This window comes from Dendrobates tinctorius, unplaced genomic scaffold (genome assembly GCF_039654945.1).
Source record: "Dendrobates tinctorius isolate UK_male_01 unplaced genomic scaffold, ASM3965494v1 ptg000281l, whole genome shotgun sequence".
NCBI classification, from domain to species: domain Eukaryota; kingdom Metazoa; phylum Chordata; class Amphibia; order Anura; family Dendrobatidae; genus Dendrobates; species Dendrobates tinctorius.
In genome coordinates, this window is record NW_027361948.1 from 2,705,560 (window position 1) to 2,720,056 (window position 14,497).

At 38.5% G+C, this 14,497-nt stretch overlaps 1 protein-coding gene across 1 annotated transcript in view; it reads right to left on the reverse strand.

Annotated features, from left to right (window-relative positions):
• The window catches only part of PLXNA4 (plexin A4), a 1,025,959-nt gene that overhangs the window by 197,579 nt on the left and 813,883 nt on the right, over positions 1 to 14,497 (reverse strand). Inside the window, exons 11-13 of the mRNA XM_073559904.1 lie at positions 13,757 to 13,853; positions 9,450 to 9,640; positions 1,926 to 2,077 (exon numbers count right to left, since the gene is read on the reverse strand). Of these exons, the coding sequence (XP_073416005.1) occupies positions 1,926 to 2,077; positions 9,450 to 9,640; positions 13,757 to 13,853 (440 nt within the window). The remainder of the gene's footprint in view (positions 1 to 1,925; positions 2,078 to 9,449; positions 9,641 to 13,756; positions 13,854 to 14,497) is intronic.

Sequence of the window (14,497 nt, forward strand, 5' to 3'; positions counted from 1 at the left end):
ACGAGAGGATAAGGGAGATTTTGAATCTCTGCGCACACTTTTGGACACTGGACACTTGTGGATTGTGTGAGGCCCAATGAATATCTGAGCGCTATGTGACAGGCTCGATGGCACTGCTGTGACAAAAGTGACTAGAGGATAAGGGAGATTTTGAATTTCTGCACACACTTGTGGACAGTGGACACTTTTGGATTGTGTGAGGCCCACTGATATCTGAGCGCTATGTGACAGGCTCGATGGCACAGCTGTGACCAAAGTGACGAGAGGATAAGGGAGACTTTGAATCTCTGCGCACACTTTTGGACACTGGACACTTGTGGATTGTGTGAGGCCCAATGAATATCTGAGCGCTATGTGACAGGCTCGATGGCACAACTGTGACCAAAGTGACGAGAGGATAAGGGAGATTTTGAATCTCTGTGCACACTTTTGGACACTGGACACTTGTGGATTGTGTGAGGCCCAATGAATATCTGAGCGCTATGTGACAGGCTCGATGGCACTGCTGTGACAAAAGTGACTAGAGGATAAGGGAGATTTTGAATTTCTGCACACACTTGTGGACAGTGGACACTTTTGGATTGTGTGAGGCCCACTGATATCTGAGCGCTATGTGACAGGCTCGATGGCACAGCTGTGACAAAAGTGACGATAGGATAAGGGAGATTTTGAATCTCTGCACACACTTTTGGACACTGGACACTTGTGGATTGTGTGAGGCCCAATGAATATCTGAGCGCTATGTGACAGGCTCGATGGCACAGCTGTGACAAAAGTGACTAGAGGATAAGGGAGATTGGATTGCTTTTAAAAAAGCAGTTTGCGGAGCAGTGGGTAAACAGCAATGCCAGCCTGTCAGGAAGCCTTAAAAGGCAGCCCAACAACCAACACCACTGATACACCACTATATAGCCTCCCCTTGCACTGCACACACAGTGACTGGTGTGTTGTGCAGGCCAAATTGCTAGCAGCAGAAGCAGTTTTTTTTTCTTCTACAGCAGGACAAAAAAAAAAATTGGGATTGCTTTTAAAAAAGCAGTTTGCGGAGCAGTGGGTAAACAGCAATGCCAGCCTGTCAGGAAGCCTTAAAAGGCAGCCCAACAACCAACACCACTGATACACCACTATATAGCCTCCCCTTGCACTGCACACACAGTGACTGGTGTGTTGTGCAGGCCAAATCGCTAGCAGCAGAAGCAGTTTTTTTGTCTTCTTCCCTGCCTAACGCTCTCCCTACAGAATCAGCAGCAACCTCTCCCTATACTAAGATCGGCAGAAGTAAGATGGCAGTCGGCGTGCACGCCCTTTTATACCCCCTGTGACGCCCACCAAAGCAAGCCAATCACTTGCATGCCCTTCTGAAAGATGGTGGTGACCCGTGCCTATGTCATCACGTTGCCCACAGTGTCCTTGGATCCTGATTGGCTGAAAAAGAGCGCAAAACAAACTTTTGAAACGCGACTTTGGCGCGTAAGTCGCCGACCTCGTGGCCGACCTCATCCTAGGGTCGGGTTTCGTTTCATGAAACCCGACTTTGCCAAAAGTCGGCGACTTTTGAATTTTTTCGACCCGTTTCGCTCAACTCTAGGCACCACTGCAGCAGCGGAGGGTAAGTAAAACGTTTTTTTTTTTTTTTTTTTTTTTAAACAAAGTAACCCAATGGAAATAAAAAAATGAAAGTGGAAAATCCCTTTAATGTTAGCATGCACATGATGACATATATGTGATACAACATACTCAAGGTAATCATAGAACAGCATATGTCATTTTAGTCACCCAAGCATAGAAATATGAATGGTACAAAATCTAGACATTTAGTGTGAAAATATCCATGATCAGCAAATTGATATTTTCAGAAATATGTTCATATTTCTGAAAAAGATCTTTGCAAGCACAGCCACATATAATTATAAACCATGACTCACTGCTCTGCGGGAATATATTCCTCAATCAAAGGAGTGCACTTGACTTCTGCAACCTTCACATTATTCTGAATTTCCCAAAACTCCAGGCCCAAATTTTCTCCCCTAATTGTTACTTTTGTTCCTCCATCACGGGGACCAGTCACAGGAATTATCTAAAAGAAATAAAAAAAAATAATTTTCCATATTCAGAAAAAAATATTACATGGTAGAAGAAACTTGTCAGCGAGTAACAATTCAATTTCCTATCCTGACCTGACACTTCGGAGCTAATCATTTCATAACCTCTGCTGCCCTACAATACAGTGAATGCACAATTTGTTACACAATGGAATAATCTTTTGCAAACAGAATTAGTTATAAATGTGACACCGAAAATTAAAATTCCTATCTCGTGATGAGGGAACGTACTGGTGAAAGTAGAGGCTGTGGAAAAGAGGTAGATTTTGTAACATCATCTTTCCCTATTGCCTTAAGCCAAACACAAACCCTTGTAGGTCTAAGCACTGAATGCATAATTAGCTCTCTGGTGGTAGTCTGCGGCCCCTGAGACTTGTGATAAGCTTTTATTGAGCTCTGTAGCCTCCAACTCCTCTGCAAGCATTGCCAACCTTTATAGGATGTTATTGAATACACTACACTTTGATGGATTGCTTTCCTACTTATGTTTTAATTAGTACAAGAGTGAAATGCTTTAAAGGAAACGGCCATTAACATCATTGTATATATAACTTAACTTTGAATATTAGGTTCAGATTTCTACTACTCACTCGTTTCTCACTTTAACATCAAGGTGTGCTTGAATGCGTTTCGAACTTGAGACCTTTTGGTAGTAACAGGTGACCAAAATGAATAAACCCATTGCCTATTTAGACTAAGTACCATAGAAAGGTATTTTGGCGTAGCTTGCTCTATAGGCAGAAGTATAGCAATAGCTATGACAATTTCTTCACCTTGATATCTTTATTTCATTGGCAAAGTTAAGCAACTTTCTAAATAGCCTTCATTAAAAATTGTTCTACCATTTTGCTGGTGTAGAAGGTCTAAAAGTCCTTAAAACAGATGAATCCTTATGCAAAAATGTTACAAATCAATCACGCCTTCTAATAGTTTTCTCTGCTTTCTCTCCTTTCCTTTTCTCAGTGTTAGAGGTAACAGAAAGAAAGGTGATATACATGGATTTCGACAATGTGAAGACAAAAGAAAGTATATACAGTGTGAGAAAGGGCAGAGAAAACAGGCTACAGAAAAAGGAGAACACATAAAGATGACAAAATGGATAAAAGATGTGCTAATATCACTGTGTTACCAAGCTTTTGTCCCTCGGACAATTTTGAGTGTTCCTGATAGATTTTTTTCATGCTAATTTCAGAAATTACTTCAGATTTTTCCTATCACATAAGGTTTTTGAGAAATGATAAGAAACATTATAATATTCTGTTATAATTCTAAAAACTATGGAATGATTAAGCCCTTTCAGGGTGAAACGGGTAGGAAATTGCTCCCCTCCATACGCCTCTTTATGTCGTTTTTACCTGATGGTATGAAGATTTTATATTCTCAATAAAGCAATTATTATTTTATCTCCTGGAGACGCTGGAAAAATCCTTCTTTATGTTGTGTATGTAGAATAATATAGCTACTATAATACTGGTCATAAGTACAAAAATATACCTCCTCTAATTCTGCCTCCTATATGTGAGAATATAACTACCATTATACCACCTCCAATTTACAATAATATAGCCACTATAATACTGACCCTATCTACAATAATATATCTACTATAAATGAGTAAAATAAATAAATAAATACTATAACACTGACCATATATACAAGAATATAACTACTGTAATATGGCCTACATGTACAAGAATATAACTATGATAAATCTGCCCCTATGTACAAGAATATAACTCTATAAAACCGTCTACAATATACAAGAATATAACCACTATAATAGTGGCCAAATGTTCAAAAATATAACTACTATAACACTGCCCCCTATACACAGGAATATAACTACTATACTATGGCCTCCATGTACAAGAATATAACTATGATAAATCTGCCCCTATGTACAAGACGATAACTTCTATAATACTGTCTACAATGTACAAGAATATAACCACTATAATACTGCCCAAATGTTCAAAAATATAACTACTATAATACTGCCCCCTATACACAGGAATATAACTACTATAATACTGCTCCTATGTACAAGAATATAACTATGAAAATATTGCCTCTATGTGCAGGAATATAACTATAATAACACTGCCACTATGTACAAGAATATAATTACTATAATACTGCCTCTATGTGCAGGAATATAACTATTAAACACTGCCACTATGTACATGAATATAACTACTATAATACGGCCTCTATATGCAGGAATATAACTATTATAACACTGCCACTATGTACATGAATATAGCTACTATAATTTTACTCCTAAGTGAAAGAATAAAACGACTGTAATGCTGCCTCCTATGTTCAAGAATATAACTACTATAATACTAAATAACATTGTATGATTTTTACATAATTAATTTACACTTTATTTCATGAAATAAGTGACATAATGGAAAAACAGAACTTAATATTTAGTACAGAAACCTTTGCTTACAATTACAGAAGTCAGATGTTTCCTGCAGTTCTTGACCTACTCCTCCATACAGATCTTCTCCAGAACTCTTAGGTTTCGAGGCTCTCATTGATCAAATTGGAGCTTCAGCTCCCTCCAAAGATTTCTATTGGGTTCAGGTCTGAAGACCGGCTAAGCCACTCCAGGACCTTGAAATGCTTCTTACAGAGCCACTCCGTATAATGGATCCCATGTGGTGCTCCATACAGAATAATGGACCTAATATAATGCTCATAATGTAGACTATAAACGGTTGTTTCTTAAGAACCTTACATGATACAGACTTTTGGAGCACGTATTCGTGTTCAGCATATCAAAATCTATAAGATACAATAAAATTTTCTCAGGGAACAAGAACTTCCCTGAAATTTGTTGAGCAGTGTATGTGAGCTAACAAAAACAGTAGCTCACAGGATACACACAGATCTCATATACAGCCTATATTACTGAGAGTGACACTCCTACAAAAGAAAAATCTGAAACTTGAAGCAGGCTGCAAACTTCATATCAAGTGGAAATTAATATTGCAGAATAAATCTTATGGTAACCAACAACATATGTGAAATATTATTTTTACATGTCAAATATGCCCTAGCCTTTAAAATTTTGAGTAATTGTAATGTTATAATTTTTTCTGTCCTGCAGTTCTAATTTGTTCTCAGTTATCCTTAGTTTCCACACAGTAAAATAATGTTAAATAGCGATGGATTGTAGTTAATATTTATTGCGTTTGGGACTTTGCAACAGGAAATTTGGCCAATGATGGTACGGCTAATTTTCACTATTTATTAGTGCTTATCTTAATTTGTGTTTGGGACTAAAGTGGGATCACAGCTCTTTTTTACCCCCTGGCTGACATACCATTGCTTTTCCCCCAATTATTTACTGTGATTCAGGCAGAACATTCACAAGTGTGATAAACGTGGTTTAATATGGCTACTGAGATATCGCCATTTCAGAAGTCTGCTCTGAAAGTGCAGTTTAATTAACAGACATTTCCATGCTAATGTCTCGCTAGCTCACTGATAATGTGGCATGTACGTTGCAGTTTAATAATTAATGGACCATGAGGAGGCTTATCCAATATCATATATAATTCAATAAACTAATTTGATTCATTCCTAATCTATCTGAATAGAATTTTAGTAACATTAAACATTTCATATAACACACCATATTTCCCCATTTCATCCTACTCTAGACCATTTTTCATGCATTTGCCTGATATTACCCAAAGTATAATTAATGGAGGCCTATTATATCAAATAAATGCTAATAGAGAAATTAATTGGCATTCATTTTCCAATTATGAGTGAAAGTTGGAAAGCTACATCTACAGAATCTGCTACATGGAGAATTTTGCTGTGTACCAAACTTTAGCGCTCACATCAAAAATGGCTGTCCAACAGGATCTTCTGTTCATGAGGCAGATGACAATGCACGATCGTCAGTGCTTATCATAGGCTTTTAAAATAACACTAAAAGTGTGCATTTTAATATATGCATAAGAATATGATGGCAAGGGAGCAGTTTGTAAGAAATATCTACTTGTCAATGTAATAAGGTGATTGATAAACCCAATGTTTGGTAATGATCAAATAAATCAGTCTCTTATCATAATATTAATGTATAGCACTGTAGGTCATGGAAAGAGAAAAAGAATTAGCCTTAGAGAACATGAAGATGGTTCCCAACATCTAATAAAACTTACCAATCATACAACTTACAATACATTAGTTTACTAATCCTTTACTATTTTACTAAGTCTCATTGCCCTCAGATTGTTGTGCACTGTTTCTTGAGTTTTTCTAAATAGTAGTTCCCCTAGAATATTGCCCTCAGCCCTAAGTTTATTTAGTTCCTAAATCAGTGGTTCCTAACCTTACTGACAAAGGAGAACTTCTGAAAAATGTTTTTACTCCTGAGAAACCCTTTAATACCTTTTCTAATAGTAGAGGAGTAAGGGAATAATTCAAAAAATTCATGTCCAGTGCTGTACTTTGGCCACAATAGGTTTGCTTACTGCCTTGAATAATATTAAGCAGGAAGCATCAGTTTACCATTCCCAATCTAAAAGTGAGACATCTTGTTAGAATGTCCAGGTGTCCAGTGGAACCCCTAAGCAAGGCTCAAGGTACTTCAAGATTCCTGGAAAATCATGGTTAGGAATAATTGACCAATACTGTAGTTGACCCCACAAGAGCTATTAATCCCAACTGTAGTAGTGTTACTATTGTAAAAAGTCTGCTTCTACTTCATTGATAATTAAATTGTCATCTGTTTCTGTGCCAATATTGCTGTAAGAGATTTGAACAAAATGTGATGCATTCAATGACAGAAATCCAGAACTGTCTCCTTAACACTTGTCCAGAATAGTGGTGGATAACAAAGAGTGCGTTGGTATACAGGAATGATACATTTTCTATATATTTCTCTATCTATCTACACTGTGAATGCACAGATTAAGTCTCAAGGATTTAGAGGCTTTACAGATCAAATAGATCAATGTGAGCTGAAATATTTTATTCTTATGAATTGCATTTACTTTGTACTAGGTCCTAAAGCAAGATCACGGGACGTCACATAGGAAGTCTCTTTGTCAGACTATTTGTGACCATGTAAGTTGGGGGTCACCGTAGAGGTCTTTAGGTCCATCATAAAAGGAAACCTTTCACTAGCTGTAGCTGCCCAAACTACATTTTTTATGAAAGAATGTGACTAATCTGGCAAACTTCCAAAAACTATGTGTTAGGTGCCAGGATTCTCCCGCTGAACGGGATGGATCCCAAGCCTTGTCTGGTGCTGTGGACTCCCATTCAGGCTCAGCCGCTGGGATGACTTCTCAGCACAGACTCCGGTCCCAGCGCCTTGCCCAGGCTCCTGCTGCATGTGTAGTTCCTGCTGGCTCTCCAGCTAAGCCTATGGTGACTACTAGTTAACACGTGCAGCGTTGTACTCTGGAGCCTATGTCCAGATTTCACCCTACTGAGCTTGTCCGTGAGGTGGAGGCTTCTCATTGGTGTTTTGACGTCAGCTACTCTGGTGATGTGGCAACTTCAAATCGGTCCACAGGCAAGGTCCTGTCTGTCTGGACTTGAGCTTAAGATATAAAAGGCTCTCAAAGGCACACGCCTGTGCGCTAGTATCATTTGTGATTGTGAGTGGATATGCTACCACTCTGTGTGCACATGTGTGTGTGGGCCGCTCTCATAGCGGTGATTGTGTGTCTCGGCAGGCAGTGTAGGGTGGGATCTCCTGCTTGGCTCAGTTTCTGACTCCGGGCATCCTAAGTCGCTTGTGCAGTTTGCACAGTCGTGGGTCAGAGCGAGCACAACCACCAGCCTAGACTTCCTGGGGGGTAGCTATAGGGACCTCACACTAGCATCATACTTGCTGGATCCCTGTGATGGTTAACAGTGTATAGCACTCAGTGCTCTGCTGTATGCTACTGCTCTGTGGAGTAACAGAGCTTGCTACTTAGTTTTCTGTTCACACAGTGTGACGGTTAACACTGTGCATTTTGATTGCTGCTTTGCTGCCTTTAGTTCGCCATTGTTCACACTAGCTGCAGCTTTACATCTCTGCACGGTGGACCCCGGGTTGCGAACGCACTTTACTATTATATTTTATTTAGTGCGTTCCGCCAACCCTAACACTATGTTTTCTTGAAAAAGCTGTCACATTTCGGAAAAAGACATGAGCAGCCAAGCTTTGGCTCATGCTGCCTGGGGATTGGACAGCATGAATCTAGTAATAGGATCCCTTTAAATATCAGGATTTACCTGTGTACTATTCTATTAACACAACATGGCTGCCACAAAATCCATAATGCAGACTGAATATGTGTTTTTTTTATTCAAATACACTTAGAATAATAAAAATCTAGCTACTTAAATTAACAATCATTTTAGGGTAAAACTAATAAACCTCCAGTCATTCAATTCTGTTTTAAGAAGAAGGAATAAAATGTAATGATGTCCTGTCAAGGAGGGATTAATCAGGATACAATCAGCTATTTAGATGATTGAGGAAATCTTAGAAGCCTTAAAAATCTTGAATGTATCAAATCAACCTAGATCCTAATTTTACAAGTCTGCAGTGGGCACTACAAACAAAGGAAGACGCAAGCCTGCATGCAATGGTAATTGATGGATGGTATTTTCCTTTGTCACTCGTACAAACACTTTCTTGCACTGAGTGCAGTGACTCTCTGGATACGGTCAAAATAAAATGTCGCAGCGCCTTTCCTACATGAGAAAAAAAATGCAACTATTATATGAAAATGGAAAAAATATTGAGGCTTAAATGTTCAATCCTGTACTCTAATTGAAAAGTAAATGACAGTTCAGACACAGGGTTTATGAAATAGTAGGCGTCTACCAGCGACAGAGTTTGCCGAGGTGCTGTTGCGTTGAAATAAATACATCGGATCATAACAGGCTGTCAGACTTTACACCCGCTGCTAACAGCAGCATAATGTTACAGCTTTGCTTGTCATCTTCGGGAAGTAGTTTGCATCTGGGACATTTTATAGAGCTTTAATTTCAAAGAGTGTCAATATAAATGTAGTCATCAGTAAATAACCGCGGCTGATAACATTTTTCTCTCCTCCCATTTCATTGCCCTGCATACAATATTTCCACTGGAAGGAACCCAATAAAGAAACATTTATGTATCCAGAGTTGTTAGCTGCCGAGTAGATAGTATATCAGTTTGATCACCTCCACTATAATGGTGCGGAGATCAGAACTACACACTTATACCCACTTCAAAAAGCCTCAAATAACATGTACTATACACTTTAAAGCATGGTGAAAAGCTCAGTAGTGCAGGGACTAATGCTCACCGCAAGAATAAGCATTATATATACATACCTGTGTTATTCGGGGATTTTCACATTTTGCATGGGTCCCCGATAACTCAAGCCAAGGTTTTTCTAAAGTTGAACAGTGCTGCTTGAGAGTACATTTGGATTCTCCTGCACACCAACCACATTCAAAGTCTGGATCAGCCTTTAAGCACAGGCCACAGCTGGGTCTGGTAGCACCACACTTGTACAGATGCACTAAATTCAGTAGAAAACAGAAAGAAAGACTTTGATACTTAATAAGGCAAAACAGTCATAAATGGGAAATGTAGCCAAAACGTTGTCTCATATGTTGTAAGTATTCGACACAAGATCACAATGATAAAGTCTGTGATAATCGACCATCTTTCCAGAATGAAAGGTCTTTATCCTTGGTATTATTCAGAGATTTCTAATGAAAATCTGACATGATCATTTATGCCACGGCCATATGACATCAGTTTGCTTAATACACAGTCCGATAAAGAGGGTATATAGCATGGCACTAGCTTCAAAAGTGTTTTTATAATGGACAGTCTGTGATTATGATGGAAATGGTGGTGATCTTACATGTAAGAAGCAAAAAGGTGATCCCATATAGTAGTGAAGAACATAGGCACTCAATAAAAAAGGAAAATCTATCTTCTTTATAAAGTAGAAAACTTAAAAACAGTACTAGGTTGGAGAGGCATTGGCAGTCAGCATCCACCATAAGCTGGTTGTCAATGCCTGCCTATGCCTTCCTGGCTTTCTGCCATTTATCAGTATTCTATATAAATATAATAGATTTGACTTTTTAGTGAGTGTCTACGATCTTCGCTAACAAACGGATCTGTGTCAGAAGTTTAACAACAGCAATTTGAAAGGAACTTAAGCTTTATATTTTGACAAGTGAACACTCCAACTCCTCCCGGTCCTTGATGGTAACCATAGGCTGCCACATGCATAAGCGGTACTGTTTCCCCACTGATTGACAGAGAGAAAGGCAGGAACCAGAGCATCACTGCAGCAGGGACGGGTTAAAAGGGTGAGTATTGGTCATTTTATTGTTCTATAACAGTCACAGGCTTTTGAAACAATAACAAAAATAAAAAGGGTTAATCCCATATAAGGAAGTTAGGGTACCTATCTACAGGATAGGATATAACTTGTTGATTGATTCAGAACATGGTTCTGTTCCAAATTGGGACCCTCAGAAATTAACTTACATATGAAAGGTAGACTCACCAAGCCCTGACTGATGCACCGGCAGGATGCAGCAGACCTCCTCTAATAAAGGCTTAGGGCAGCACAGGCTCAACCAACTTATGAAGACAGCCAGTAACCAAAAGAAAGAGGAGCTGGCTGCCTAATGGGAAAATGCGCACACATAAGGCTTGCATAGGAAATCAGTCACACAGTGCGGTGCAAAGTGTCTGAACAACCTATTGATCACACCCATAGTATTAGCAGGACAGAAAAAACACTAGGGACTCGCAAAATCTGGGGATCCTTGCGTGTGGATTGAGAGCTTATCTGTCTTGGCCAAAATAGTAACTAATACCCTGTCTTTTTATCTTTTTGCACTTTTTATCATTTTTGCAGGATGCAGCAAGGCCTCTTTATATTGGCTTGGTTTTTTCTGTGTGATGCATGTATAAGTGCAGAATAGCCCGCCTGCTAATTTTATGGGCGTGATCAATAGACTGTTCAGACACTTTGCACCGCACTGTGTGATTGATGTCCTATGCAAGCCTTATCTGTGTGCCTTTTTCCCACTAGGCAGCCAGCTCCTCTTTTTCTTTTGGTTACTGGCTGTCTTCATCAGTGGGTGGCACCTGTGCTGCCCTAAGCCTTTATCAAAGGAGGTGTGCTCCATCCTGCTAGTGCATCAGTCAGGGCTTGGTGAGTCTACCTTTCATGCGTAAGTTTTTTGAATTTTGACCCTCAGAAATTAACAAGTAATCCCTTATTTTCTAGATAACTATTATATTGCTAATTTAGGAATAATCCTTACTCATTGTCAACAATTTCAATTCACAATAATTTTTATAACACCTTCACAATTTTTCTTCTTTCAAGCCAACTGAATTAACATGAGAAATGAAGCAACTTTGCAAGAAACGTTAACCTTTAAAACTGTCCCAAAACTTATAAATTATTTTACAACAGTAAACTTACTAAAATTAGCAAATTGTGGGTGTTGGAAGGAGAGGCCATGGCCAGATCTCAAATTTTGGTACAAATCTTCACCAGTTTATAAAAATGTAGATTTCATATTCTGGTGTTAGCATAGTGTAAAAGTGCTCCAAATTTACTAGTTGGTGTGCATCTTTTAATACATTTGTCATAATTCACTTTAATTATCTTTTTTTAGACTGACATATAAAATGGGAGTCTTGATAAATCTGCCGGAGTGTGACTCCTTGTAGACCTATAAGTCCCTATGGTAATAAACAATAAATAAGCCCTGTGAACTTTATTTCTGCGCTCATATTTATTGTAACGTGCCCCTTATTATAGACTAATGTATATTTGGTAGGTTACCAAAAGAAGGAAAAAGATGGAAGAAATATGACTGCAGGATCAGGCTACACAGAGATTGGACATTATCTTTTACCATATGGGAGCATAAGGTCGCATATGAGATGTACAGGAACAAACTTAAAATAATGTAATATTGTTTCATTTTTCATTTTCAATTAATTGGCACATATTAAAAAGGTGGCTGGACACAGTCATAAGGTGTTATTCACAATTTCAGTTTTCTTTTAAAGGGGTAATGCAGGACTTTGGTTATTTTTTTTCGCAACAGTTTTTAACTATCTTCCTATTTTGCCCGGCCACAATCTCTGCAGGCTCAGGAGATGACTCTCCTGTTAACAGAGCAGCTCTTTCAGGCTGCTCTGTTGACGAGTTTCAATGCCTATGACTTGCTGATTGATAGTCGGTTTCCCTACAGTTAGGGAGCGGGTAGCCACTATCAATTAGCATGACAACGGCAATGACACCCCATCAACAAAGCAGAGAGGAAGAGAAGAAACTGCTCTGTCAATGTGATGCCATTGGAAGCAGGAGAATAACCCACAGACACGGTCCCTTGACTGTTCCGAGCAGAGATTGTTGCCGAGCAGAACAGGCAGGTAGTTGGCAACTGACTACCAGTAAGTTCTTACCACATTACAAAACAAATAACTAAAGTCTGGAATAACCCTATTAACAGCTGTGAATGAGATTTAAAAAAACAATAAATTCACCTGTAAAACATTCCATCACTCCTGCCCTGTTGCTTCCAGTTGGTCTCTGCGGCTAATCATTGACCTCAGCAGTAATATGAATGTACAACATGTAGGGATGAGGGAATTGATTTGTAGGACTTTGGTCCAAAGTCCACATCAAAAGCCCATAGCCACTATGAACAACCCTTACCAGGTACTTTTCTGGCTCCTCATCTGATTAGTAGTCCTGGTGTGATGTAATTGTTGCATGCATGATGTCGCGCCAGGACTGCAAATTAAAGGAGAAACCGGGATGCCAGGAGTTCCTGTCTAATGGCCATGGACTACTGGTGTACTAATTTGATTGTATCTAAGGGCATTTGATAGCTGCACTAACGTAGATAAAGTCATGGCAGGGAAACTCCAGAAGCAGTGATGCTGGAGTGGCAGGGGATTTAACAGGTACAGTAGATATTGCAATTTTTTTTTTCATTTTATCACATTCCCAACTGTTAGAAAAAATTCCAGAACACCACTTTAATAACAAAAATCCTGATAATACACTCCAGAAAATGCTTTATTTTGAAAAAAAACCTACACAGCTGCTTAGTTTTAAAAAATAAAATGAGGGCAACAAACGCCATTTGAAATTATAGCATTGTTGATACCGCCAGGGCTCTTTATTATAATGTAGGATGATATATGAAAGCAGAGACCAAACTGGATAATAGATATAATAGAAAACCTCAAGCTTTGTCCTCTCGAAAAGGAAATGAATTCTAAAGACCTACTTCAATGGCTATCAACACCGAGTGAGCTGGACAGAAATATGGTCCATGGTATGAAAACACATATGGCTTAGAAAATATCAGCACTGTATTATCTATAAACACAAGATTTTACAGAGTTTTTATATGTTTTTTTTCCTTTTAAATCTTGAATATATTTTAGCAGAAAATTAAGTGCTTTGATGGATGGTGAGTGGATCTACTAACACTAGTCACGGAAAATAAATGATATGGAAATGTGAGAGTTATAAAAAAGAGTACTGAAAAGGTTAGGCGTATGATACTTAACGGTAGGCAACTGATGTTGCTATGGAAACTATTTTCTAACCCAAACTGAAGTTCCACTTTACCTTTGTTCAGAGCTGGGTTGTCAATGCTGAAATCCCCATTCCATACCACGGTCAGCTCCACTGGGAGACTGTCAATCTCCATGCCTTCATAGTCGTACTTAAGGAAAAAAAAGGAAATTTGGAGTTAAGAGGTCCTTGAGATATATTTCTTATTTCATTAAGGTTTACATGTCTCAGAAGAATGCTACAGTGCTGTATGAATCTATACTTTTGGGAACAAAAATCTCCCACCATAGCTAAGAATATAAGGCTTTGTGTGAATGATTGAAACTCAATTTGGACATAGAACTCCCATTATAATGTATAACCTTCTTTGCACGCTACACCTTGTTTTCTTATGATAATTATGGGTTAACAAAATTCTAACCATTTAAATGCACTCTTCTGTTTCTGCTAACAATTTGCCGATATACCAGTTTCCTCTAGCAATTTGGCACTGCTACGTTGCTCTGGTTTTGAAGGCATATATGGTGACATTCATCCTGCAAATATAATGCCATATTACAAAACTACCAGAATTATTGTGATAGTTTCTAGAGCGTATGATAATGAAAGTGCCATTTAGGGTCCATATATGACTGTGACAACCCCTAATTTGAACTTCTTAAATATTATTTATTGTAGTAAATCTCAATCTTAGCTAAACTATATCTTTTAATATGTCATATCCCCTTTAAATCCATGTTTTTCTGGGGGTTCAAGTTTTGAGACCCCTAACCATCACTAAAACCACAGGTCAGA